Source organism: Pelodiscus sinensis, chromosome 1 (genome assembly GCF_052426305.1).
Source record: "Pelodiscus sinensis isolate ZL-2025 chromosome 1, ASM5242630v1, whole genome shotgun sequence".
NCBI lineage: Eukaryota > Metazoa > Chordata > Testudines > Trionychidae > Pelodiscus > Pelodiscus sinensis.
Genome location: NC_143052.1, coordinates 305,042,398 through 305,069,681, shown reverse-complemented (window position 1 = coordinate 305,069,681; position 27,284 = coordinate 305,042,398). Strand labels below are relative to the sequence as shown.

The 27,284-nt window shown below is 41.6% G+C and overlaps 1 protein-coding gene and 1 long non-coding RNA gene across 2 annotated transcripts in view; one reads left to right on the top strand and one right to left on the bottom strand.

Annotated features, from left to right (window-relative positions):
- Window positions 1–3,109: 3,109 nt before the first annotated feature.
- Window positions 3,110–10,201, bottom strand: LOC149525795 (uncharacterized). Its single transcript, XR_016348532.1, has 2 exons — window positions 10,092–10,201; window positions 3,110–6,017 (listed from the first exon to the last, which is right to left on the bottom strand). It is a non-coding gene; the product is annotated as an uncharacterized LOC149525795 (long non-coding RNA).
- Window positions 10,202–10,218: 17 nt separating this feature from the next.
- Window positions 10,219–27,284, top strand: part of MIPEP (mitochondrial intermediate peptidase) — a 110,026-nt gene continuing 92,960 nt past the window's right edge. Inside the window, exons 1-6 of the mRNA XM_075919264.2 lie at window positions 10,219–10,465; window positions 13,136–13,309; window positions 19,979–20,067; window positions 23,898–23,984; window positions 25,066–25,129; window positions 26,495–26,677. Of these exons, the coding sequence (XP_075775379.2) occupies window positions 10,304–10,465; window positions 13,136–13,309; window positions 19,979–20,067; window positions 23,898–23,984; window positions 25,066–25,129; window positions 26,495–26,677 (759 nt within the window). The 5' untranslated portion in view covers window positions 10,219–10,303. The remainder of the gene's footprint in view (window positions 10,466–13,135; window positions 13,310–19,978; window positions 20,068–23,897; window positions 23,985–25,065; window positions 25,130–26,494; window positions 26,678–27,284) is intronic.

Genomic DNA, 27,284 nt, shown 5'->3' with positions numbered 1-27,284 from the left:
GCTCCAGATTCAGCAGCTGTTGAAACTGATCAGGCTGATTACAGGAAGCTGGGGGCAGAGCAACTCTGCCTCCGGCTTCCTGTAGTCAGCCCCGGTCAGTTTCAGTGGCAGCATCTGAATCTGGAGCCAGTTCCGACTTACAAATTCAACTTAAGAACAAACCTATAGTCCCTATCTTGTACGTAACCCGGGAACTGCCTGTATACAACTGTTTGAACCTTCAATGGCTGTTAAACTGGTAGGGTATATCTAGACTACATGGCTCTGTCGCCAGAGCCATGTAGATTAGTTTACTAGACATACCCAAAGGAAGCGGTGATTTAAATAATCGCCGCTTCATTTAAATTAAAATGGCTGCCACACTGAGCCGATCAGCTGTTTGTCAGCTCAGCGCACTAGTCTGGATGCTCCGCGATCGACATCAAAGGCATTTGTTGACCTCCTCAGTAAGCCTCCACCCACGAGGCATAACAGGGCAGTCGACAAATGCCTTTGATGTCGAACGTGGAGCATCCAGACTAGTGCGCTAAGCCGACAAACAGCTGATCGGCTCAGCGTGGCAGCCATTTTAATTTAAATGAAGCGGCGATTATTTAAATTTCTGCTTCATTTGGGTATGTCTAGTAAACTAATCATGTTGCCAGAGCCATGTAGTCTAGACATACCCGTAATGTCCCAACCAACTTTTATCATGATTCCATTAGCGTGTGAATTGAATTTGCGGATGAACTGTAATTCCAATGCTTCCCTGTGGAGCTGGCTTGTAGAACTGGTTTGTGAAAGATAGCTACTTGGAGATCTTTCAAAGTGTGATGTGGAAGATACAGAGAAGATAGCTAGCTTGTTTGCTACTATTTCTGCTTTCCATTAGCACAAAGGCAGGCCATGGGCCTTCATTCAGAGAGAGTAGAGCATGTTTCCTGAAGCACACTATGTCATATCAAAAAGAAATACGAGCCATTAGATACTGCAGCACATTGCCAGTAATATTTGCTATTGCCACAAGATGGTGATACAGCCCTTTCTTGAAACTAAAACAAAAGACAGAACTATGTAGCACTTTAAAGACTAACAAGATGGTTTAATAGACTAATACAGCTGCATCTCTATCACTTTCTTAAAACTATTCAACTGGTCTGAACTGAGGATCTGAATGGTTTTGGTTTACTGAAAAGACTGTCTATATCAGTGTTTCTTAAACTTGTTGAGAACACCACGGAACACCAAACAATTTTTTTTCTGCCTATGAAAATTTTCTTCAAAAAAAAAAATGTCAGATAAAAAAAGACAAAAACAAAGAAGTAACAAAAACAAAGAAGAGGCCGTGGCAAACCTGCAAGTTGTTCACAGAACACCAGTGTTCTGTGGAACATAATTTAAGAAACACTGGTCTATATGGTGTACAGAGACTATGGTGATCACGTCCCTACAGTGTATGAATCCCCATTGGGCATAGTAATTTCTAGCCCCTTGTACTAGGGGAGTGAATTGTATCCACTTCCAGTGACATATTAACTTTTGATAATATACATATGTTTTGTTTTTCATTGCATACATGTAGCATCTATGGACCCAATGCTGTTCCTAGTCACTATAATTTTATCAGGCCCAGAGGAAGCAGCAGTTTCCAATAACATACATCTAAAACATCAGGCTATAGCCACCTTGAATTTACTCAGCGATAATATGCTCTGATAGTTTTGACTAGTGCTTTAATGGCTATTTGGGTAACCTGTTAATTATCAATTAAAATTTCATTTTTTCCATCAGTGTACTTCTTTATAAACCAACCAACCAAATTGTTACTTCTATATCATACATGTACTAATATTTTCAACCCCCTGGTCTCATGACTGTCTCTCTTTTGGCCTCCTATTCCTTTGATAGAGGTATCTTGTTGTCAAGTTTATGGTACAGTGATTAAATTTTAATTTTAGCTCATTTCTCGAGACACAGTCTCTGTCCCAGACACTTAGAACAGTGTTTCTTAAAGTGGTACACGGATCCTCTCTGAGACTATATCTAGACTGCAAGCTTCTTTCAGAAGAAGCTTTTCTGGAAGAGATATTCCGGAAAAACTTCTTTTGAAAGAGAGCGTCCACACAGCAAAAGCGCATCGAAAAAGCCATCAGCTTTTTTGAAAAATAGCATCCACATTGATTGGATGCTATCTTGCATTTAACTTGTGATTACTATGGATGGAGTGTCCACTAGGGTACCTGTGCTTTTTCCTGGAGGCCTCTTCTTTCGAAAAAGGCTTCTTCCTAGTAGAAAAAGATTTATCACTGTCGGAAAAACCTCTGCATTCTTTCAACTTTCTGTTGAAAGAACGCAATTGCAGTGTGGACATAAGTGTAGTTTTTCCGGAAAAATGGCCATTGGCTGTGGTTTGCCATTTGCCGCCAAAGGGAGCTGCAGAAAGTAGCAGTCTGGGCCATGCCACTTCTTGCAGCTCTCCTTGGCTACAAACGTCAAACCAGAGCCAGTGGGAGCTGTGAGGCTCCATGATTGCAGTACTGGTAAATAAACAAACTTGAGCGGCCCATTGGCAGCTCTCTCAGAGTGGATCTGCAGACCATTTTGAGAAACACTGACTTGGAAATTTATTTATTAGCGTGTTCTACACTATTACTGTTGGGTTTGGGTTTTTTAAATACATAAAGTTAAAAAAAAATTAGACCATGAGTCCGATCCAATCCCAATTGATATAAGTACTCTTTACACAAAAGCTATGTCTGGACTACATAAAAGTGGCCTTTTTTTCTAAAAAACTTCACCCGTGTCTAGACTGCCGCCGCGTTCTTTTGAAATTAAGTTGAAAGAATGCGGCTGTTTTCTTCAAAAGAGTAAACCTCATTTTATGAGGAAGAATGCCTTTTTTCGAAAGAGTTCTTTTGAAAAAAGGCATTCTTGACCGCAAACAGGGATTTTTCGAATGAGAGCATCCAGTTTGCCTGGGTGCTCCCTTTCGAAAAAGCAGATCGCTTTTTAAAAAAAGTTGTGGATGTCTAGATGATCTTTTTTGAAAGAAGCTCTAGCCCCAGGTCTCCAACATACCTAAATTTTTACCTACAGCATCATACTAAAACCAAAAGAATATATGAAAATGAACACTTGTGACATTTATTTATTAACAATTAACTCATTATACCAATAGAATGAATATTAAAATTGTAACTTTGATTGTGAGTTTCCACTGTAAGCAAAACTCTTCATTTTAGGAATGCTATTCTGGCTTTGTTGTGTACAAACTCATTTATAATTGAACAAAAATCTAATTTATATGCAACATCACTCTTAATGTTAAGCATTGCGAGCCCATTCAAACGCTCATGTCCTATTGTAGAACGATGATGGTTCTTTATTTGTTTTAATATGTTGAATGTGCATTCACCTGAAGCCACTGATGCAGGGAGACTGACAAAAATACATAATGCAATTGTGCTTTTAGGAAATACAGTCAACATGCCGAGACTGACTGTTTCTTGAAGCAGTTCTTTTGGCTTGCAGTCTGATTTAAAGTTGGTGGAATGTATACGTTTCAGGAAGACAATCTCATCACAGATATCTCTTGAAATGTTTTTGTACCTTTGTTCAAAATGTTTAATTGCTGAATATAGATCTTCATTAATTAGTTACCTGAATTCCCAAAGAAGTACAAATGAGTCACAGAGACGCAAAGTGATGTGTAACATCAGATTTGATGGAGGCAATAATAACAAAAAAAAAAAAAAGACTGATTCAATAATGCCTTTCTGCATCAGACTGATTTGTTAGGCTGTGATTGGTGGAAAACTCAGATGAAATGTGAATAGCCTATGCTACAGATTTGGACTCAGAAAGGATTGCGTCCCATTGATCATGAACATTTTGAATATCTTTAAGAAGTCGTTTAATGTTATCCCTCTCAACATCTAATGTACGACTGCATGCTTCAATTACAAGATTAGTTTTGTGGATCATTTTTAGCAGCTTCATCCACATGTACAACATTAAGATGCATTCAAATTTGGATGTATACTGCTGAATTGACTTAAGCTCAGTGTGAGCCTGTGCTGTGAGAGTAAGAGATTCAAGCTCACTTAAAGCCTTTCTCACAAAGTCCAAATGCTGTGCAGCTGGTTTAATGCCATTGATTCATGCTGACCATGCTCTCGTTGTCGACATGCCATGAAGGGAAACAGGCAGATGCTGCTTCAGAATTTCCCACTTTCGAGGACTGTTACTGAAGAGGTTGTACAATTGCTGGATTGTTCCAAAGTATGTGATAGCTTCCTTAAGTGATTCAGTGCAATCAATGCTGAAAAGATTAACATATCAAATAACCAAGGTCATCTGTTCTTTCTGAGAACAGTCTGGAGTTGCATCAATAATAACTGAAAAGTACTTCACATGTCATATAGCTTCAAGAATTATTGTTTGCACAAATGTTCCACGCAACTCAATACATTAATTTTGTATTCTGGTAGACAGATAATGGACTTGTGTTTTCCGGTCTCTTGTGATTCACGAACACATGTAACATGGCCTGATAAAAGTGGGTCATACTTGCTAAGAAGTTCAAGTATACCAAGAAAGTTTCTGTTTTGTAGGGTCACTGAATACCTTGACTGGAATCAAACAAAGCCAATCCCCAATCAAAAATAAAAAGAATGACAGTCAATATGCACTTAAGGAGTATTTTTTTTCTTCCAGTAACAGTTCTTGTGTTTATTTCACTCAGGAGTAGTTTTCAGTTGAACTGTCAGTTAGTGCTGCTCTACTAGCTGATTGCAATATAACATAATTATCTTTATGCAATAGTGAAATTTCATGTGCAGGTATTGGGTCTTTCAACTTCCTCCAACCTCTACTGATGCTCCAACTAGATGGATCAGACATTACTGATGCATTTGAAGTATTACTGTTAAAAATGAAGCAAAATGCAGGACAATGTAGCACTTTAAAGACTAACAAGATGGTTTATTAGATGATGAGCTTTCGTGGGCCAGACCTACTTCCTCAGATCAAATAGTGGAAGAAAATAGTCACAACCATATATACCAAAGGATACAAGTAAAAAAAATGAACACATATGAAAAGGACAAATCACATTTCAGAACAGGAGGGGAATGCGGGGGGAGGGCGGAAGGAAGGTAAGTGTCTGTGAATTGATGATATTAGAGGTGGGGAGAGTGGGATGTCTGTGAGCTAATGGTATTAGAGGTGATAATTGGGGAAGCTATCTTGGTAATGGGTAAGATAGTTTGAGTGTTTGTTCATTCCTTCCCGGAGAGTGTCGAATTTCAACATGAATGACAGTTCAGAGGATTCCCTTTCAAGTGCAGATGTAAAAGGTCTTTGTAGCAGAATGCAGGTGGTTAAGTCATTGAGAGAGTGTCCTTTCTGGTTAAAATGGCAAGAAACTGTTTTTTCTTTGTGATCTTGTCTGATATCTGTTTTGTGGGCATTAATCCTTTGGCGAAGTGTCTTGAGATGTTTGTCCAATGTACATAGCAGACGGACACTTTCGGCACATGATAGCATAAATTATATTTCTGGATGCGCAGGAATATGTGTTCTTGATCTTATAACTCACTTGGTTAGGTCCAATAATGGTATCAGCAGAATGAATATGTGGACAAAGCTGGCAACGGGGTTTGTTGCAAGGGAAGGTACCGGGGTTGGTATTAGTGTGGTATGTCCTGTGGTTGTTGGTAAGAATCATCTTGAGGTTAGATGGTTGTCTATAGGAGACTATGGGTCTGTCTCCCAGAGCCTCTTGGAGTATGGTATCCTGTTCCAGTATAGGCTGTAGTTTATTGATAATGTGTTGGACAGGTTTAAGTTGGGGGTTGTAGGTGATGACAAGTGGTGTTCTATTGTTGGTTTTCTTGGGTCTGTCTTGAAGTAGATGGTTTCTAGGTATTCGTCTGGCTCTTTCAATTTGCTTTTTTATTTCATGAATTAGGGTACACAATATAGAGCCTGCTTTTCCATGCTCCAGCCGAGCTAGTCTCTTGTGTAGCTCTCTCCATCTGGAAGAGATTTTGTCAGCAGATGAGTGGGAAAAGCATGATTTTCAGCATCTTTCGGTATATTACTTGGAATCTGAAAACAACTAACTTTGAGAAATGACTGCATTTGAGCAACATTGTTCTTATCAAGAAGCCCAATATCAGGTTCTGATGACACACACTGTCTTGTGCTAGTCATAAGTTTTTGCTCTTGCCGTGCAGCATCTCTAAGGTGCTCATTTTCTGCCTGCACAGTCTCTAAATTGAGCATAGATTCTGCATCTATCACTACTGTTGACATTTCTGGGTCTTGATTAATGACTCCTCATTTTGAGGCAGTGTCATTGAAATGTCATTTGTGGGGAAAAGATTTCATCATTAGAACTGGAAGTGTCTCAGTATGGTCAACATCTAATTGCCAAATTTGATATAAAGTTTATTAAACAACTAGAATTAAAAGTTTATTATCACAAGAAAGCCTTTAAAGATTAATCTAAAACTGGATAAAGAGGTAGCTTATGCTGAGCCTGATATGGTTATTGTATAAGAAGACACATAAGAAAAAACAGGAATAAGAAAATCTCCTATGCAGAGATAAACATCTAATTTAAAGGTTAAACACCCTCACCAAGCAAAATCACTTTACAGTAACAGAATTAATTACAACTTCAAAACCTCTAGACTATGCAAAGACTGTAAATACTGTTTCATAACGTAGAATCACTAATCACAGAAGCTACTCCAGTCACACAGATGAAAACCTGGATGTGACTGAAAAATTGGCAAAGGCCTGAAATCCCACAATGATTTAAATCAATTATAGCTTCTTTTGTTGTCTGTGTTATAACTCCAAGGTGTATAATAAATGGAAATGACTTGGTAGAAAAATGTTAAAATTTGAGGCCCCTTTGTCTCGTGAGGCCCAGGCCAAATGGTCCTCCTGGATCCCTTTCTGATAGGGCCTGCAAGAGGACACTGTCATGGCAGAACTTCCATGTGGTAGTATCCTGAGGTATTTTCAGGAACTAATGCCATAGCCCTGGGCTACGTCTACACTGGCCCCTTTTCCGAAAGGGGCATGCTAATTTTACAGGTCGTAATAGGGAAATCCGCAGGGGATTTAAATATCCCCCGCGGCATTTAAATAAAAATGTCCGCCGCTTTTTTCCGGCTTTTAGAAAAGCCGGAAAAGAGCGTCTACACTGGCCCCGATCCTCCGGAAAAAAGCCCTTTTCCGGAGGCTCTCTTATTCCTACTTCAAAGGAATAAGAGAGCCTCCGGAAAAGGGCTTTTTTCCAGAGGATCGGGGCCAGTGTAGACTCTCTTTTCCGGCTTTTCTAAAAGCCGGAAAAAAGCGTCGGACATTTTTATTTAAATGCAGCGGGGGATATTTAAATCCCCCGCGGATTTCCCTATTACGACCTGTAAAATTAGCATGCCCGTTTCGGAAAAGGGGCCAGTGTAGACGTAGCCCTGCTGTTCTCTTTTAGGTATTTATCATAAACTGGATTTGCTGCAGGTGAATAATATTTAAATATGGCTTTTCAACATGATTCTTTGGCCTATAATTAGCTACAGGGAGATCAGAGTCTGATACCAGGGTTAAAGATTTCATTCACACTGATAAATGTTAAACAACAGGTGCAAAAATAAAGTACAGAGTTACTGCACTTTAAAATTAACAGGTGCAGAACAAATCCTCCAGTAAAATGAAATATAATCTTCACTAAATCTAAGACAGACACACTGGACAAATGATTAATCAGTGTATTATTTTCTAATGTGCCCACCTTTAATTTCTGTGATTCTGATAAACTACCTCCAAAAGTGAACAAAATAGGTTTGTGGGTGTGCATCACATCATGCATTATGATGTGCCCTCTTGCACAAACGCACTAAAAACAATGGGGTCTAATTTTTAGCCAATATCTACTGTTACTACAGAATCAAGGAGATTAAAAGGAAAGCAGCTCAAACAGCAAAGGCCCAAATGTGAAAAATACATCTACAATAATAAGAGTAAAAAATAGCACAATAAACTTCTGATAAAGTGAAATGATTTCTTTTAGGAGAAATGTGTATAATTGCAGTTTCCTGCATTTACATTTCTGATATCAGTATCAGTCCAGTATTTTCACCTCCTGTCCGGTAAAAAAATTCAGAAAATACGGGACACCTAAAATGTCCAGTATTTTCTGATTTTTTTCCCGGTCAGAAGGCAAAAATCCCGGGTGCTTGCCAGGTTCCGCAGGGGAGCTGTCTGGCCCAGCGCAGGGAGGCAAGATGGTGGGCAGTAGCCAGCAGCCTGTTAGGGCCAAAAAGCCTCAAAAGCATTTCTTAAAGGGGCCATGCTGGGTTTTATTTATTTAATTAATTTTTTTTTTTTTTGCTTAACAACTCTCGGGGTCTTTTTTTGTTGTTGTTTTTTGTTCAGTATTTTTCCAGAAACCATCTGGCAACTCTAGATAGGAAGCCAAGTGTATGCCACAGAAAAGACCAGGTTCAGAAATGCTTCTTAAAAATATTTAAATGACCATTCTAATGTCTCTTGGTTGCTGCCAGTATGGGCCATATGATGGCATTCTGAAACCGTTTTTCGAAATCTTTCAAAACTAGATAGTGGCAGTCGGCCCCTGGCATTTGCAAAGCACATTTTAACCCAACAGTTCCCTGTATGACTCAGCTCATTGGCTAGAGGAAGAATCACACTCAGCCAGATTAAACCCCATGTAACTCAGGATATGTCTGTGTAACCGGATTTGAACCTGGGACCTCTGGAGCCTCTACCCTTTGAGCTAAAAGCCAGCTGGCTCTCAGCTGGCGCTGAAGAGGTCTCTTGATCTTGTGTGTTGCTGTGGTCTAAATGCCACTACATGGGACAATTTGTGTGGATTACAGCTACACTACAGGCATGCAGCTATGGCCCTTCACCTACCACTATGCCATAGACACTTCCTACATCAAGAGAAGGAGGCTTTCTTTTGATACACTTCACTTTCTTTGAAAGGAGAAAGCTAGGTTGTCAGAAGAATCCTTCTGCAGCTACCCTGGAGTTGACTTGATTTATGATGCCAATGGAGTGAAATTTCTCAACCTGCTGATTAAGATGGATCTAAATTTCAGGTGTAGACTAGGGATTTAAAAAGTCATGCAAAAAGGTAACCATGTAACCACTAAAAATCTCAGCAGTTACACACAGCTAGGCTATGTCTACACTGGCAGCTTCTTGTGCAAGAACATCTTGTGCAAGGCTTCTTGTGCAAGAACTCTTGCGCAAGAAAACATCCACACTGCAATGTGCAAGTTGTGCTTTTGCGCAAGAGCATGCATGGCAGCGTGGATGCTCTCTTGCGCAAGAAAGCTCTGATGGCCATTTTAGCCATAGGGATTTCTTGTGCAAGAAATCCCTGCTGAGCGTCCACACTGCCCTCTTGCACAAGAGCTCCTGCGCAAGAGAGCTTACACCTATTAGAAAAGAGCTTAGTACTTGCACAACAAGCCCTCTCTTACCACGCCGTACCGTAAATCTTCTTGCGCAAGAGCGGGCGGGCAGTGTGGACGCTTGCTTTCTGGAATAACAGCTGTTCTTCCGCAATAACCCACCAGCTTAGACATAGCCACACAGAATACTGCTTAGCTTAATACTGCAGAACCGAAAGCAAAGTTTGCTGCCATAGAGTGAAGGGGAAGCTTAGTTATGTCCCCGCTCATTCTCCGGGAGCCACAGCATGTAACTTGGAGGGAGGGCACAGGCCTGACATGGACTGGGGCGTCTCCAGCCAGAGCAGCCCCTGCCTCAGGTGGGCCCCTCAGGGCTGGAGCAGCCCCTGTGCCTATGGCGAGCAGAGAGCTGCTCCAGCCTCTACTGATTAACTGGAACGAGTAAGCCTCACCCAACCTTTTACATCCCCACGGTAGAGCAGGCAAAGCCGGTGACCCGTGATAGCACTCGGGAGGTGCACGGCCCCCTCTTGCCCCCCCCCCCCCAAATCCGACTTGCCAAATGGGGTGCCCCCCGGCTCTCCCTCAGGCACCAGCCCGCTCTGAGGCCAGGGAGTCCGTGTGGCCCGCGGCGGAGGCTGGGTTATTCCTCACCCAGCTCCACGGACACCGGGCGGGAGACACCCGCCAGGGCCCGGCTCCTCCCGCAGCGAGCCTGGCCCCAGGCTCCGCCCCTGCCGCGCCGGCTCCGCCTCACTCACGCTGGGAGGGACCCGCCCGTGTCGCGGCCTCCCCTCAGCGGCAGCCGGAACTGACTGCGCGCGCTCGGGACTGCAGCTGCCCGCGAGCCCGGGCCGCCTCCCCCCATGTTGTCCGGGTGCCGGCGGGCGCTGCCCGCTGCCCTGCGCCGCGCCGTGCGGGGCTGGGCAGGGGGCAGCAGGAGGCGGGTCAGCACCGGCTGGTCCCCGGTGGGCGCCGCCTTCGATGCCAAACAGCAGCAGCGCGCCCGGCCGAGGGGCCAGAGCACGGTGAGCGGGCCGGGCTCGGCGGGTTCAGGCCGGTGTCCTGCCCCCATGCGGAGCCCATGAGGCGCGCCGAGGCCTCTTGTCTGTGTGCGACCCCCAGGCAGGGCGCTCCGCTGTGTCCCTGGGGTCACGCCCAGCGATTGCCCATGGGGCACACTCAGCCCCGGTGCAGGGAGCTGGGGGCGGCGTTTGGTTGATCGTGCAAGGCCAGGAGGCACCATTATGCTCACCTCTGCCTTTACGCGCTGTACAGCCCGGAAAATCGTGCCCAGCAAGGGCCCAGGATTGCTCCTGCGACTTCCCCCAGGCAGCCAGAGAGCAGTACAGCTCGCACCCTGGCAGGCTTGCAGGGCAAAGCACCGCGCCGTTGACCTGGAGTTTACCAATTCGTTTCTGCTTCACACTCTCTCTCTTTAGGGCAAGTCTGTGTTTTTAATGCTGTGCAGATCCAGCAGCACCACTATAGCACTACAGTGAAGTTAGCCTGTGACAACAACACTGGGGGAGAGCTTTGCTGTCCCTTAGGGCTAGTCTACGCCAAAGGTTTCAATCTTTGGGTCGCAGCTTGTAAGGGCAAGCTATTAGGTGTGGGATGCTTTACCTGTGCCTCCATAGGTATGGGCGATCACGGCTGCTGCTTCCTGCAAATCCTGTGGCTGGAAATGGTGATCTGTGGTCAATGGGAGCTATGATCGTTCTTGCCAATGGAGGCGCAGGTAAACAAAGTGTCTCGCAGCCAGCTAAACAGCTGACCCTTAAAAGCCATGATCCAGAGTCTGAAAATGCCCAGTCTATGTTTGTGAGTTAGTACATTTATGCAGCTGCACTGCTTCTAGTGAAGACAAGCAGTGCTGATGGGAGAACACTCTTTCGTCAGCATATTACTCCATCTCAACCAGAGGTGGAAGCTGTGTTGGCTGGAGAGCATCTCCCACTGAGATAGCTCCAGTGTGGACTGTGCTTAGGTTGATGTAACTTGCATTGCTTGAAAGTGACTTTTCACACCCCGGGCAATGTAAGTGACATTGGCCATAGTGTAACCATTGGTTTTCGAAGTACAGGTCGTGACCCAGTTCTGGGTCGTGGAATGCCAGGCACTGGGTTGCTTTACTGTAGGGTGACCAGGTGACTAATGGGGGATGCTAAGGCAGGCTTCCTGCCTGTTCTGGCACCACGGACTGTACTGGACCCCAGAAGTGTCTGGCAGTGAGGCTAGCCCCTAGGCTCTGCGCACTGCCTTCACCCTGAGCACTGGTTCCATGCTACTATTGGCTGTTTCCTGGCCAGTGGGCACTGGGGAGAATGGTGATTGCATGTGAGAGCAGTGCACAGCTCTATTTGTGCACCTCTGCCTAGGACTCAGACCTAGGATCCACTCTGGCCAAAATTTTCATCCATGTGGGTAAGTCTACACTACATCGAAGATCAATGCTGGAGTTCGATTTAGTGCATCTGTATTAGTATAGATCCACTAAATCAAACTCAGAGGCTGCCCCCGCCTACACTGGTACTTCTGATCCTCATGGGGAGTAAGGGGAAACCAATAGGAAGGTTTGCTCCCATCAGCCTCCTGCTGTGTGGACAGAGTGGAAATGTGATGTAAGATACGTTGGCTGGAGTTCCATATCTTACTTTGACTTTTTGATGTAGTGTAGACTAGGTCTGAATGTCTCAAGTGTGGGTCCTAAATATATCAGGCTGCTTTTACTTACAAACATGCTTAAATGTTGATTTAGGAACTTTATTTTTAGGAAGACAGTTTTGGTCTTGTGTACTGGAACAGTCTTTGGGATCTATGGAATAAGAATTATTTTTCCTAATTTATATTTCTTTTTGTTGCATTTAACTGCAATTAGTTTTTCTGAATTAAAATTTCTATGATCATATAATTCAAATAGGAACATTTCAAACAGAAGGTTTGTGAAGATTATTGAAATGGCTGACATTTTGGAGGTGAAACAACTTAGTTTTGCCTGCTGTTTTACTGTTTTGTGTACAAGCTGATTTTTTTTATAAGTCATTCATTTTTGTTAGAGAGAGTCATAAGGTAGATTTCCAGCAGTGAGCTTTAATGCTGAATTACCTGGAATTAAGAAACTGGTAGACCAGATACTAGTAACCGTGTTCTTCGTTATTTTTTTATTCATTATTTGTATCCAGTGGTGCCACAATGTGCTAAATAAAGGATTCCTTCCCTGAAGTTCCAAGTCAGGCAGCTGAAGGTGCTGACACCATGTGTAAAATTTTCAAAAAAGTCTGGTTTAAAGTGACTTAAAAGCCTGAATCAGAGGCCCCTGACCCAAAAAAGGTTCCCCACTCCTGCTTTAAAGCATAAAAGTAGCTGTTCAAAAATTTGTGGCACCCAAATGCTTAAAAACAGAAATAATTTGAAATTTTTAATATCAAATGCCCATTTTTTAACACAATTGTCAAAAAAGTTACGTTGTTTTGTAATTGCAGAAATAGTTTGTATGCTGATTAATGGAATTGTCCAAGTTTTAGCAAGGGTTTTATAGTTGTTGGTATTATAATACTATATAAAAAAAATGTTTTATTCTGATTTCTGTCAGTTTCATAAATCTGAAACTGAGAGATTAAAAATGAGATTTTATTTATATTTTATTTATTCTGGTTTATTTGCACTGTATGTTGAGCCTCTAATTGGTATTTTAGGGTCTATTTGGTGTTCCAGAATTGAGTTCTCCAGAAGGATTTCAAGAAGTACAAGAAAAAGCATTACAAGAAACAGAACTGCTGGTCCAGAAAGCATGTACTACACCTCCTGGACCACAGATAGTAATGATCTTTGATTTGCTTTCAGATGCATTGTGCAGAGTAGCAGACTTGGTAAGATTTATTATTAAGTTTGATATTCTCTTGTAAATTTATTTTTTATTTGGATATTTCTATCTTAGCTCAGACTTTTGTTTTATAAACTTTATTTGTACCAACAACACTCAGTCTATAGCCACAAAGTGATGAATCTCATAGGGCAGAGATTTTCAAACTATAGGTCGTGACTCCTCATGGCAGGCCTAGGCAAAATACAGCCCAGGCCACCAAGCTACCAGATCCGGCCTATGGATGCTGTGGGGAGCCCCATGCAGGCTCCCCGCTTGCCTCAACCCACCCACACGCAGCTCAGAAACACGGCTATGGGGCATTTTTTCTTTAAAAACTGTGAGTGCAGAGGTGAGGGGGAAGCTTTAGGAGCTGCTCCCATCCCCAGCATAATCCCTGCTGGTTGGTAAGTCTCCTGCAAGAGCCTACCTCTGGCAGCCCAGTCCCTCCCTTCCCCAACTGTCTGCCCCCCACTCCACATACCCAAATCCTCTGCCCTCCTCCTGTACCCATATCCCTTCCCAGATCTGGCATCCCAGTCTCCTGCCCCCGATCACAGTCCGTTCCTGCCCTAGTTCACAACCCAAATTGCTGCACCCCTTCCTGTACCCCAGTTCCCTGCCCTAGGTCACAGTCCAACCCCCTCCACCCCAGTCCAGTGCCTGAGGTCACAACTGCCTCCTTCACCCAAGCTCCTTCCCTTACCCCAAGCTTCCTTCTTCATCCATCCTCCATCCCAGACCCTGCACCTCCTCCATTAATATGGAAGAGTGCCGCCCTTGACCACTTTCCAAATTCTTGGGAGTGGCCCCCCATCAAAAACTATTGCCCACCCCTGCCTCATGGGATCATGAGTGCCTTCATCCCCAAATACCACTTCACCTCCAGCATGTATAATGGTATTCAATAAAAAAGTTTTTAATTTATAAGGGGGCACCCACTCAGAGGCTTGCTCTGTGAGGGTATGTCTACACTACCCCGCTAGTTCGAACTAGCGGGGGTAATGTAGTCATCCGCAGTTGCAAATGAAGCTCGGGATTTGAATTTCCCAGGCTTCATTTGCATGAAGCCGGCCGGTGCCATTTTTAAATGCCGGCTAGTTTTGAACCCCGTGCCGCGTGGCTACACGCGGCATGGAGTAGCTAGTTTGGATTAGGCTTCCTAATCCTAACTAGCTGTACTCCTCGTTCCACGGAAGCCTAATCCAAACTAGCTACTCCGTGCTGTGTGTAGCCATGCGGCACGGGGTTCGAACTAGCTGGCATTTAAAAATGGCGCCGGCCGGCTTCATGCAAATGAAGCCCGGGAAATTCAAATCCCGGGCTTCATTTGCAACTGCGGATGACTACATTACCCCGCTAGTTTGAACTAGCGGGGTAGCGTAGACATACCCTGAAAGGGGTCACCAATACAAAAGTTTGAGAGCGCCACATTGGGGTATATCTAAACAAGAAATGCTGCTACTGTGCAACTGTAGTTTACTACTAGGGCGATGTAAGGGGTTCTTCAAACAGTGGTAACTAGCTCAGTGGAAGAATTCTTCTGTCAACCTAATGATGTCTGCATTGGAGCTTAAGTCATATTAACTACATTAGGGATATTTGTTAGTGTGTAATTGAGTAATCATATAACCTCATCAAATTGTAACAGTTATACGACTATTCAATAGTCCCTGGGGTGGGGTGAGCATCCAGTGCACTCCCAGCCCAACTCCTGGGAACCCCCTGCTATACTGCACTGTTGCCTCTGTATCAGCAGGCAGCAGTGCAGGGTGGCAGGCGGGAGCTGATACGCGAGGGGAACGGGTTTAAAATCCGTCTCCCTGAACAGACCGGCTCCTGCCTGCTGCCCTACGCTGCTGCCTCTGATACAGCAGGCTTAAAACAAACAAAATAAAGTTTTTCTTCATGCAGTGTACAGTCAATCTCTGAAACTCCTTGCCAGAGGATGTGGTAAAGATTAGGATACATTCCTGAAGGCTAGGTCCATCAATGGCTATTAGGGATGGGTAGGAACGGTGTCCCTAGCCTCTGTCTGGAAATTAATGACAGGAGAGGGATCACATCATGATTAACTGTTGAGTTCACTCCCTCTGGGGCATCTGGTATTGGCCACTATCAGCAGACAGGACACTGGGCTAGGTGGACGTTTGTTCTGACCCAACATGGCCATTCTTACACCCAATTTTATCCAACAGGAGAATGTTAATAGTGTTGTCCCCTTAACTCACATTTATTATGTGTAAGGCTCTGTGTTTATCATCGAGGTCATGGAAGTTACAGATTCAGTGACTTCTGTGGTGGCTGGTGCAAATGGCACGGTGGCGCCTGAGCAACTCAGCCTGTCCCCAGGCTAGGCTTAACTGCCACCACTGGGGCAGTGTAGGCAGCCCCTTGGCAGCAGGAGTATGAGTAGGATCTTGGAGCTGGGATACGGGGTGGTACTTACCTGGGGAGCTTATCTCCTAGCTCCACAGACTGCCTCAATATGTACTGATGTGTAAAAATCATGATACTCTCCAGAGTGGGTTGTTCATAATGAAGTTATGACCATGACAATTCCTTGTAATTGAAGCATGTATTGGTATTATGAGGTTTAATTTTACTTTGCTTATGGTAATAATTTTTTAAAGTGGTCTTATAAGTTGAATTTATTGACTGTAAAGTTTACTGCAAAGGAACTTTTATGATGTAATTTTAATACATATAATAAAAGTTTACTTCATTAATATTTCAGTATTTTATGGTTGCACATTATTAGTTTTTTTTTCAGGTTATATTGCATGATTTTAGGGGCATGAACAAAATCTAAAAATACATATTGTACCCAGTTGTGTTAATCTAGATTTATATCAACCACACAACAAGAGAATATGCTTGTACTGTCCCAGGTGTTAACATGTAGAAAGGTGATGTCTCAGATAAATGGAATACAAGCCATAAAGGGCTTGATACACCTCGAAATAAACTAGAACTTAGTGCAGTTTGTGTGCACAGGTGTAATACATTGTATGTGTGGTGTACTGTTTACTAACTAGATAGCCATACTCTGAACTAAATGAAATTTTCAGGTGGGCATGAAGTATTGCTCCAAGAGGAGCGGATGTAGCAATTCAACTTAGAGGGGGAAAAGGCATGCGTAATTAGGATGAGGTCTGAGTTTGAGAGGAAACTTCTTGTCAAGTACAACACACTCTTGGTCTTTGCTGCCATCTATACATCTAGAAACAGTTGAGGCCTCACTAGTATCTCTTGATTATTATTAGTGATTAGAGGTACAGGCAGTCCCCGGGTTACGTATAAAATAGGGACTATAGGTTTGTTCTTAAGTTGAAATTTGTACGTAAGTCGGAACTGGCTCCAGATTCAGCCGCTGCTGAAACTGATCAGCGGCAGACTACAGGAAGCCCTAGGCAGAGTTGCTCTGCCCCTGGTTTCCTGGAATCAGCCGCTGATCAGTTTCAACAGCGGCTGAATCTGGACTCCTGGGACAGAACAGCTGGGGCGCTCCTGGGTAGGTCCCCGCAGGACCAACCCGGCAGCACCCCAGCTGCTCTACCCCAGGCGTCCCGCAACAAAAGCCTGGTCTGCTGGGGGGGGGGCCCTCCTCCCCCAGCAGACCAGGAAGACCCGAGCAAAGCGGCGGAGGCGCACAGCAGGGAGACAGGAGCAAAGCTGCAGAGGCGGGGGACCTCGCCGCCTGTGCGGCTTTGCTCCGGGGCAAAGGAGCAAAGCCGCGCGGGCAGCGGGGTCCCGCCGCCTGTGCGGCTTTGCTCGGGTCTCCCTGCTGTGCTGGGGAGTCCCCCCCAGCACACCAGGGAGACCCGGAGCAGCTTTTCTCGCCTCAGAGGATGCGGTGGCGGGACCGTTGCGCTCTGGGCGGTCCCGCCGCCCGTGAGCTCCGGGGCGAGAAAAGCCCCGTTCGTAAGTGCGGATCCGACATAAGTCGGGGACTGCCTGTACTCGTGCCTGTGCTCGTAAGTCGGGGACTGCCTGTACTTGTCCTGAATAAAAAGAGCATGTATTACTTTATCCATGTTTTCTGATACTTTTCCAAGCCAGCCTGGAAATAGATCCAAATGTTTAGAAGATGCCTCCAAACCTGTATGTCCGCAGGTGTGCCTTAATTTTTTTGCATGATAACTTTTCCCTGCCTAGTGCCTACACTCCTGTGCTCACAAAAGCTCTGCTGCATGTGGAAGTTAAATAATTGGTTGCTTAGATGCTTGACATGCACAAAATACTATTATCACCAAAATAAAGGAATTAGTACGTAAGTAAAATAAGTGCACAAAATATTGAGGCATATTTTAGGTGAACAAATTAGGAGATGGAATTGTACATTTTTGGAAATTCAATCTATAAAATGACTTCAAACACTTAATGTAAAGATGAAGGGTTTTTTTGGAATGATTATAAAAATATGCTTTATTATACATTAAATCATATTTAGTTTCCGATTTTCTTTTGAAAGGAGTTTCACATATTTCAATTAAATCCAAATATAACCTTATGAGAATAAAGTGAATTATTCAGCAATTTATTGCCTTGTGCAAAATTTGTCTATTCTTGTATATATAAAAATATTGAAAAATCAGTGTGATGACATGCCATGAAAAGTAATGAAATATGGTAAATATTTAGCATAATAACATGAAAACGGCTTAGCTCAAAACCAAGATAAGTGTTTCTTGCAGTATCTGAAAAATGTTAGTACATTTGAAAGACTGAAATTTCTTAGTTATTTTTTCCATTTTAAAAATATTTCATAGATAAAGCAGGCCACAAGATCATACATGATAAGAAAAGTAAAATGTGCATCATTGCTGGCACTGTTAGGTTTGTCACCACTGAGGTGGGCATCGTCCAACAGAGAATTCACAAGTGTGAGCCAAATCCTGCAAGCTCTTAGGGCACATCTATATTACATGGAAGATCAGTGCTGTTGCAGTTGATCATCTGGTGTTCGATTCAGTGAGTGTAGACCCTCTGAAGTATAGACCCGCTTAATAGAACTCAAAGTGCCTTTGTCAGCGCCAGTTCTCCTGCTCCTCACAAGAAATAAGGAAAGCTGACGGGAGCTGTACAGACAGGGATTTAAGATACATCAACTCCAGCAATGTAAATTACATAACTGAAATTGGACATCTTTCTTCAACCTTCCCATGTAGTGTAGAGCAGGACCTAGTGTGTAGTTTTTATTCATATGATAGCCCCATTAACTGAGGAAGTATTATTTGGATATATGGATAACAGTTTGTAGCATTGGGCCTTTGAGCCGTAGTCCTACTAATAAGGTTAAGAACTGGGTAATTGGCTAATCATGTAGCCAATACAAATTGTATCGACTGCATAGTAGTCGATAAGGGGAGGCACTCTGTTCCCCCCACTGTGGCTCTGTAGTTTAAATGTAATAGGAGCCAGGCATGCAGGCAGTCCAGCTCCTACTACATTTAAACAACTTATGGGGGTAAGTTCCAGACCCGGCGCAAGCTGAGACTCAGCAATCCCAGCTCATGCCAGGTGTGGGACTACTGTGTCATCCGGATTTGACTACATTTCAAATGCAGAGGAACACTGGTCCTAGACCTGGCGCAAGCTGGGACTGAGCTGGGCTTATTCAGTCGTGGCTTGTACCGGGTACAGCAGTGGTTAGCTGGGATCCCCCCATGGACAGGAGCTGTTTCTCCCCCCAATACTGAGGCAGCTGTGAGAGGGAAGCAAGTAGTCAGGCAGTCAGCTACTCGACTATCGCTTACATCCCTTCTTACAAAGACACACATGAGCTATTCCATTGATTTCAGAGGAATTTTTCATGTGAACTTAAGCATTTGGGTATTTGCAGGATTGAGGTTCTGGTGAGGCTGGAACGAAATCTGTCGCAGTGCTCAAGGCAGGATTCCCTATTTTACTAAAAGTCTCCGTTGATCCTTTAAATCTTATGCGACACATCTTCCAGTAGTATGCTGACATGAGTCTTTTTCTGTACAAATGGTGGAGAGAACTTTTGCAAAATGTCTCATTATGGGTTTTCATCCAATTTTGATGACAGATTAAAGCTTTAGAATTATAAACTAAGTAAAAACTTTTCAATCAAGTGTGTGATGTTTATAGCAGAAATATTTAAGATATTTCTTAAAACATGTTTGTTAGGAGTAAATGGTCTATGCCACATTTTGAAAACAGTATAAAAAAGCACATTATTTTTCTATAATTTAGTATAATAGAGAGTTTTTTAAGCAGTAAGATTCAGGGGGACCGTTGTTTTGGAGTGTTTCTTGTAAGGAAAATATTTTTCTATGGTACATTCCTAGCTGAAAATAATAATAATAAAAAAAAGACAAGTGAATATATTTTCTTTGGAGTGAAATTTAAACTGTAGCAAATAATGACTTTTGACACATTCTTAACAGATTCTGGTTTTGAGAAGACAAATATATGTGAAACTGCTCAATTAAAAAAGATTGTATGTAATAGTGGAAATATGTGTTAAACTGAGTGGAACTGCCATTTAAAAAAAAAAACACACCCCTATTTGTTTAGGAAGTTTAAACATATTTGCAAATCCATGCTATGTAAATGCGAACTCTTCTTTAAATATTAACTTGAATGTAATGTTTTAAATTATGGACAATCTTTTTCGATCACCACCACTCTTCTTTTTCCACTGTGTCAGGCTGACTTTGTGAAAATTGCCCATCCTGACTTTGCATTCAGAGAGGCTGCTGAAGAAGCTTGCAGAAACATTGGTACCATGGTCGAAAAGTAAGTTTTGTTCATTATGTTGCTATAATAGTCTGAAAAAAAATGCATTATTCAGCACATAATTTGTGTTGCTTATTGTTATGTATCTGGATGTTTTTGTTTGGAATATAGCAACTTTTAAATTATTTTTTAAAGATTCATTGTTACTGTGTCTGGTGTAAGGTCATTCTTTTTTTAGTTTCAAGTTGCATGTGGAACACTTTCATTGCCTAATTTACTATGATGGTCTGTGCCACTGGAACTCATCAAAGTCTTGGAACTAAATTTTCTGAAGTTTCTGTCAGTTTATTTTCTGGCTCAGAAGTCTGTGTAATTTAGAGATAGCAAATCTAAAGGCACTGAACACCTATTTTTCTGGCATACTGATCACTTGGATTTTGATAGTGTAAGACGGAATATGAAAAAAGGGAGGAAAATCTTCCATTGAGATTTAGAATATAGAGTTAAAATTTGAGGCTGTGTCCAATTAGTTATCTATATTGGAGTGCTATGCTGTCAAATTTACTGCTCTTGAGAAAATTTGTTCAGTCTGAAATCTCACTCTAAAAAAAGTATCATTATTATTAATAATAAATAACTAATAAATAATTAATAATATATGTATTTTAATCAGATTTTGAGAATACACTGGGAATCAGTTTTGAAAAGTTGTTTGCGTTATGATAAAGACAGATGGCTCTATAAAATTTGATACCATAGTGTACATTTTTTTTATATATATACCAAAGACCTCCCAAATTAGCCATAATTCACCCTGGGATATTAGATATTGGGTATTTGAATAGTCATGTAATTGCGTGAAATCTTAGCAGTTACATGATTATTTAGTAGTCCCCGGGGGCAGGGCTGGCAGCCAGTGCACTCCTGGTCCCACTCCTGGAGAGCTTCCTCCTCTGTATCAGATGCAGTAGCATGGAGTGGCAGGAGGAGCCAGTCCATGAGGGGAGTCAGTTTAAAACCCAGCTCCCCTCATGGACCGGCTGCCTGCCACGCTGCACTGCTGCCTATGCTGCCACCCTGCACTACAGTTGCCCGGGATGACAGCAGCCCCTGTCCATGTGGAGCTTGGACCCCCAACGGACAGGGGCTGCTACTGCAGATCAGCCTCTGCCTGCAGCAGGCCCAGACTTGCTGCAGACAGAGGCTGTTCTGGGAGATGGAGTTGCAGCTTCTGTCCACAGGAAGCTAGGGCCCTCTGCAGACAAGGGCTGCTACCACAAATAGAGGCAGTGGTGTGAAGGGGGGAGGAGAGGCAGCACCATGGAGCTGGTGCTGAGGAGAATCTGTGTTTAATCTGGCTCCTGCTCCCCCCACTCCCCTTGCTGTCTCTGAGTTTGGAGCCCCTATGGGCAGGAGCTGCTGCCACCGAGCAGCCTCTGTCCACTCTCTGGGAGCTCGGGTGCCCCTTAGATAGGGGCTGCTGCCACTCCGCACTGGTGCCTCTGTATTAGAGGCATCAGTGTGGGGTGTCAGAGGGCTCCCAGGGAATGGAGCTGGGAGCACATTGGCTGCTGACCCCATCTCTGGGGACTGTTGAATAGTTGTGTAACAGCTAAAATTTTGTGTGGTTACATGACTGTTCAATTACACACTATCTAACATCCCTATTTTAAGGTGCCAGAGGACTCCTCGTTGGTTTAACAGTATTCAGGTTACTAACAGTCTCTGTCACCTCAGGTTAGTTGTACTCAGATCTCAGAGAAAAGACAGTGTTTGTAACCAATTGTATAACAAACTAACCAAAAGTTTATTAAGCAGGAAAAATAAATGCGTTAATTACAAAGTTAAAGCAGGTAAACATACACACACGCAAATGAAATACAATCTCAAGTTTGAAAGGTGCCATTTTCTATATGCTCCTATAATAGGCAAGCTTTTATGTCTTTCAGGGCTAAGCAGAGCCATAGATCTTGGGGACCCCTGTGTTTAGGAATTTTTGCCCCTCTGAGTCCTGACAGTGTGAATATACCAGTTGTTCCTTAGCAGGGATTTTTATTCCTTTCCCCTAGCATTCAAGCTGTGATGGGACATATGATTGTGCCTGTATCCTTTTCAGGATTGTGGGGGAAGCTATCAAGAAAGTCTTTTGTCCACAATGGTTTATCTGATGCTGTCATGAATGGGAGCTGCAAAGGAGAGCCTAATTTACCTGGAGAGCGAGAAAAGGGTTAAACTAACCTTAAGCTATTCTGCATGTGAGGGAGGGGGCCAGGCATTGACCCAATGAAATTCAGCTAAAGAATTTCAAATTGGGGAGAGCAGTCTCCTTTGTTTGAGAGAGAGGGGAATCTTCTCCTGTCATGGAGGAAAGAAATGAACTCCCCCCAAAACAGATCCCTGGATTCATCTGAATGTGTGAGTAGGGAAAAGTTTAGGAAATCTGCTAGGTGTTTTTCCTTGTTTTGGGTTTGGAAATTATGTCTGAGCTGGTTAATTGTATTTTGTTTTTCTCTCTTGTAACCAAGAATTGATCCCAGGGAGTATCCCTGAGTTTTGTTTCAATTCATGGGTTTTTAACACCAAGTCCTTTACTATGCTTGCATTGATAGTCTTGTTTTAATAATAAAAGTGTTTCCATTTTTTGTTGTTGTTAACAAGTACTGATCGATCTTTTGTGTCCTTAAGTGCCTGGCTACATACACATTATGGGAGGGAGAGCACAGGTTCATTATTCTCCAAGAGTGCTCTTTTTGTTTGTTTTTGGACTCTTTGGGGAAAGGAGGTTGGGGGTTCTGTCCTCATGGAGGCGATTCCAAGTGATTTCTTTCGTGAAAAAAAGGGGGAAACACTTTGTACACTTGGTAGTGTCAATACTGAATGGATTTCAGCAGAAACTGAAATCAGGAAAACTTTTTTTTATTGTCTCTGGGAACTGCAGAGACAGGATCTGACAGTGATTTTATTGTACTAGCTGGCCCCCATTACCTATACTCGAAGTTCCAGGTTGGGGAATTCATCCATGAAAGATGCTTATAGTTTGTTAGGGAGACGATATCTTGTGGTAAACTGGTATTTCCAATTTGATAATACTTCTCCACTGACTGTGGGGGTTTACAATCTTACTAAACATTTTTAAAGTAACAATACACATTTAAATGTTACCTTGTAACACTGAATACAGATTGAAGCAGTATTAATACGTGCAACATCCTAAGAGCATTCCATAAAGTCTAAACACATTATTATCGCTAATAACTATTTTAATTACACAGATAAGCTATTCTGGTTTCCACCTATACATTTATCAGTGTTATTTGAATCCTAAGATTTTGGTTTGAGCTGGCCCCTGGTCTGCCAGAGTCAACACACTACCTCAACTTGGCTTTACTGGCATTATTATTAAACTTTGCAGCATTTCTGTGAGGAAGGTCTGATAAATATTATGTCCATTTTATAAAAGGAGAAACTGAAGCACAGACTGGTTAAATGAGTTGCACATAGTGATATAGGCCTACTTACCCCCAGTCCTGGATTATAAACATTAGATTATACTGTCTGTCACAAACAATATTTTTCTTTGAATGCTTTGAATAAGCCACTATCCTTAGACTTCCTCTTATTTGCCACAATATATCATGCAAAAATACTTGCCTACTTGCCTGCTGAAAATACAGTAGCCATCTGCATTGTCATAATTGTGTAACTTGTATCCTTGTTTTGTAGTTCTGAAACACAATTATAACTTGAAAACATTTTGAAAAATTTGCCCTTGATTTCTAATAGTGTACATTAGAAAAGATTAAACTCCTCCTTTAAAATAGTAAAGCTAAGAGACTGAAATGTCTGTAACTATTTCTAAATCTTGGTTGCTTTCATCTTTATCTTTCTAGGTTAAATACAGATATCGAGCTGTGCCAAAGTTTGAAACAGTTGCTGGCTAATAAAGAGATTATGGAGTCCCTAGATCCAGAAACCAGGTGCTTGTTAATTTTTAACATTTTAGCAGTTAAAACACTATACATTATTCCCTAAATTGTGTGGCAATATTTCTGTGTTAAATTAATAGACAATTCAGCACCCTTTTGTAAAAGAACTGCAGAACACAATGGTTCAGAAAATCTGAGACTCCATTTTATGTAATTTTATTAGTCACTGAGAATGTAATTGTACAGCAGTCAGTTCAGTTGTTATTATGAATAGGATGTTTTGGAATATAAATAGTATGTGTTTGTGTTTATGTACCTAAAAGCTATGTTAAGGTTGCACAGTTTTAATCTTTAGAAAGTCTTTAGAAAATGTAAAAGTTATGTTTCCCGTAACAAAAACGAACTTGACCAAATTGCATAATTCTGCTATATTTATCATTGGAAACAGTAATAAGATACAAATTTAAGGAGGAAATAGGGAATGGGATGTATTTAGATTTGTACAATGTCCAGTCATCTAGAAGTCTCTGACATAACATACATTTTCAAATGCAAGTCGTATCTGGAACACACTGGAAGAGTTTACTTATGTGTGCTTAGTTGTCTGTTTTATTATTACCGGTGTTTCAGATAAACTCAAACATTTTTATCAATGGCAATTGTGCATCATAACAAGCTTTCTGACTGTAGGATCAAATTGACATATTTTTAAACATTAACTTTGTTGTTGCTATAATGCAACATTTTTGCTTCTCCTTATTAATTTCTCCCTAACATATTATTTCTCTCACACAATAAGGATAATGATCCTACTTGATCTCCCCTCCCCAAACAATCAAATATTCTAGATTCAAGGACTTTTCCCTGATCACTCAAAATAAATAAAATAAGTTAAATTGTGTACATTACAAAATATAAATTTAACAGGTCTGTTAAAAGACATTTTTTCAGTGCAAATCATCAAAATGACTACAAGGAAACATCCAATTTCAATAAATAAACCTATTGAAAGGGTATGCATACAGAAAATAATAACTTGTATCTCAACTCAAAATATAGTTAGTAAAATGTAGCACACTAAATCTGTCTGCTGTGAAATGAGGTCTTTACCAGCGTTTTACATCATTTTTAGGAAAGTGGCAGAACTGTTTATGTTTGATTTTGAGATCAGTGGTATTCATTTGGATGAAGAAAAGGTAATTTTTTTGTCTATAATATGTGGAAAGATGTTTGCCTCACTTTTAAAAGCAGATAGCAAAATATAGAACTCTTAGATCTGCCAAATGGGTTTGTATCTGCGTGGTGAAATTTTTGTGAAATGGCTAGTTGTTTCAGAAATGTACCTACATAGGGCAAAACTGCATCCGGTTATCTGAATAATAGGCTAATCAAATACAGCATTTCAGAAGCAATGTCCCCATGGCCTTTTTTCCCACCTCCCATCCAGGGTTTAATTTGTCCCTTGCCAGGAATCAGTAAGTCTGCCATGAAAAGTGGTATTTGCATGTTTAATACCACTTTTCACAGCAGAAGAGTTACACTCTAACTAGTCTTCAAGCAAACAAAATAAGAGAGACCAGAAAAAATACAAGAATGTGCAAAACACCTTATTTGTATTTCTATTCTGTTTAGATCCAGAAAAGAGTGGAAACACCAGTACATTATTTTTTATATTGTAAATTATAGTAAATTATTGATTTATAAATTCAGGTGGCTGCCTTGCAGCAAAGACACTGAAACAAATTGTTTTGGTAGAAGCTTGCAAATTGAAAAGTCCTTCCAGAATAATTTTTTTAAAACTACAATGAAGTAAATGGTTGTCTGTTTAGACCCAGTTTGTACAGACACGTTAGTAAAGTTAAGCATGTGTTTAAGTTTACTATTCTCAGTAGTGAAACTAAGTGCATATATAAGTGTTTGCAGGATTTAAGTTTCAAATTGTATGCTGTTCAGGGAAACGGCTGTCTTCCTGTATGTTTGTACAGCACCTAGCACATTGTTGCCTTTGGGCAGTAACACAATCTACATAATAACAGTAAAGTCAGAATTGTGTGGTGATTAGTAAGCCTCACAGAGGCCACTAGCTGTCTCCTTGATTTACTCCATTACTGAAAATCCCTCTGTCCCTTCAGTCATTTACAGAATAATTTGAGTATACCAGCCTTTTAGAAGTATTTACCACGAGTAGTGTAAACATTCCCGAGTTCTGTTTTCTATTTGTTTTTATTTTTCATGCATTCTTACCATGGCAGAAATGTGAGAGAATTTGTTTTCTTCTAAGAGACGAGCAAGTGTAATGCACGTATGCATACAGCCTGATCTCGTTCTCACTGAAGACAGTGGTATGACGCCCATTGACTTCAGCTGCACAGGATCAGCCCTAAATTAGGATATAATGTCATAGGCCTGATGCTAAGTAAGTAGAATTTGCTGGGAATAGGTCATGACTCATGATATGTTTGCACAACTAAATCAAATCTTAATAGTATGGAAAACTGAGAATTACTTGTGCTGTATTTCAGGTGAATATGTATTCTCTATTTAATTTTTTCTAATTACAGCGTAAAAGAGCAGTGAACCTTAATGTCAAAATATTGGATTTATGTAATCAATTTCTTATTGGAGCTCACTTGCCCAACAAGATTGACAAGCACATTTTACCGGAACACATTCGCTACAACTTTGCAGTTGAAGGCAGTTACGTACAAATCACGGGTCTGCATGCCGACTGTTCTGACGATCTGGTATGTATAGTCTAAGTTCTCTATAGCACATCCATAGTACAAGGGTGCGCATTAGTGATTTTGACACTACACGAAACAAATAGTGCCAACAGCTAAAAATAGAACATAGGAACGGAGGGTTAAGATTTTAGCGCTCTCTTTGAATAAATTTTTGAAACAAATTCAGTCACAGCAAAAGCATTAATACTACCTTCTCAGGCTGTTCACGTACAGCTCTTAATATTCATCAGGGTAAGCTAAGGAAAATAGATACATCCATGTTACAAAGAACATTTTTAAAGAACATTTTTAAACACACACCATCTTGCACTCATTCCTTACTGAATTTCCCTTATTACATCTTTATGAGATGGCCCTTCAGGTTGCTCATAAAACTGGAAGGCAATTTGAACACTGTAAATCCTGCCTAGAATGACTCCCATTTTTCAGGGTTTGTGCCCAAACCTGAGTTTCAGGAAACTGTCACAACACTTAAGAATCTTCAGTTTATGTAATAAAGCATTGCTCATCAGGTAGAATATGGTTTTTAAACCTGTTATTTCTATCAAAAAAAGGATAGATTGCTATTCTTCAAGTTATTGTTGTATTTGTCCAGTGCAGATATAGA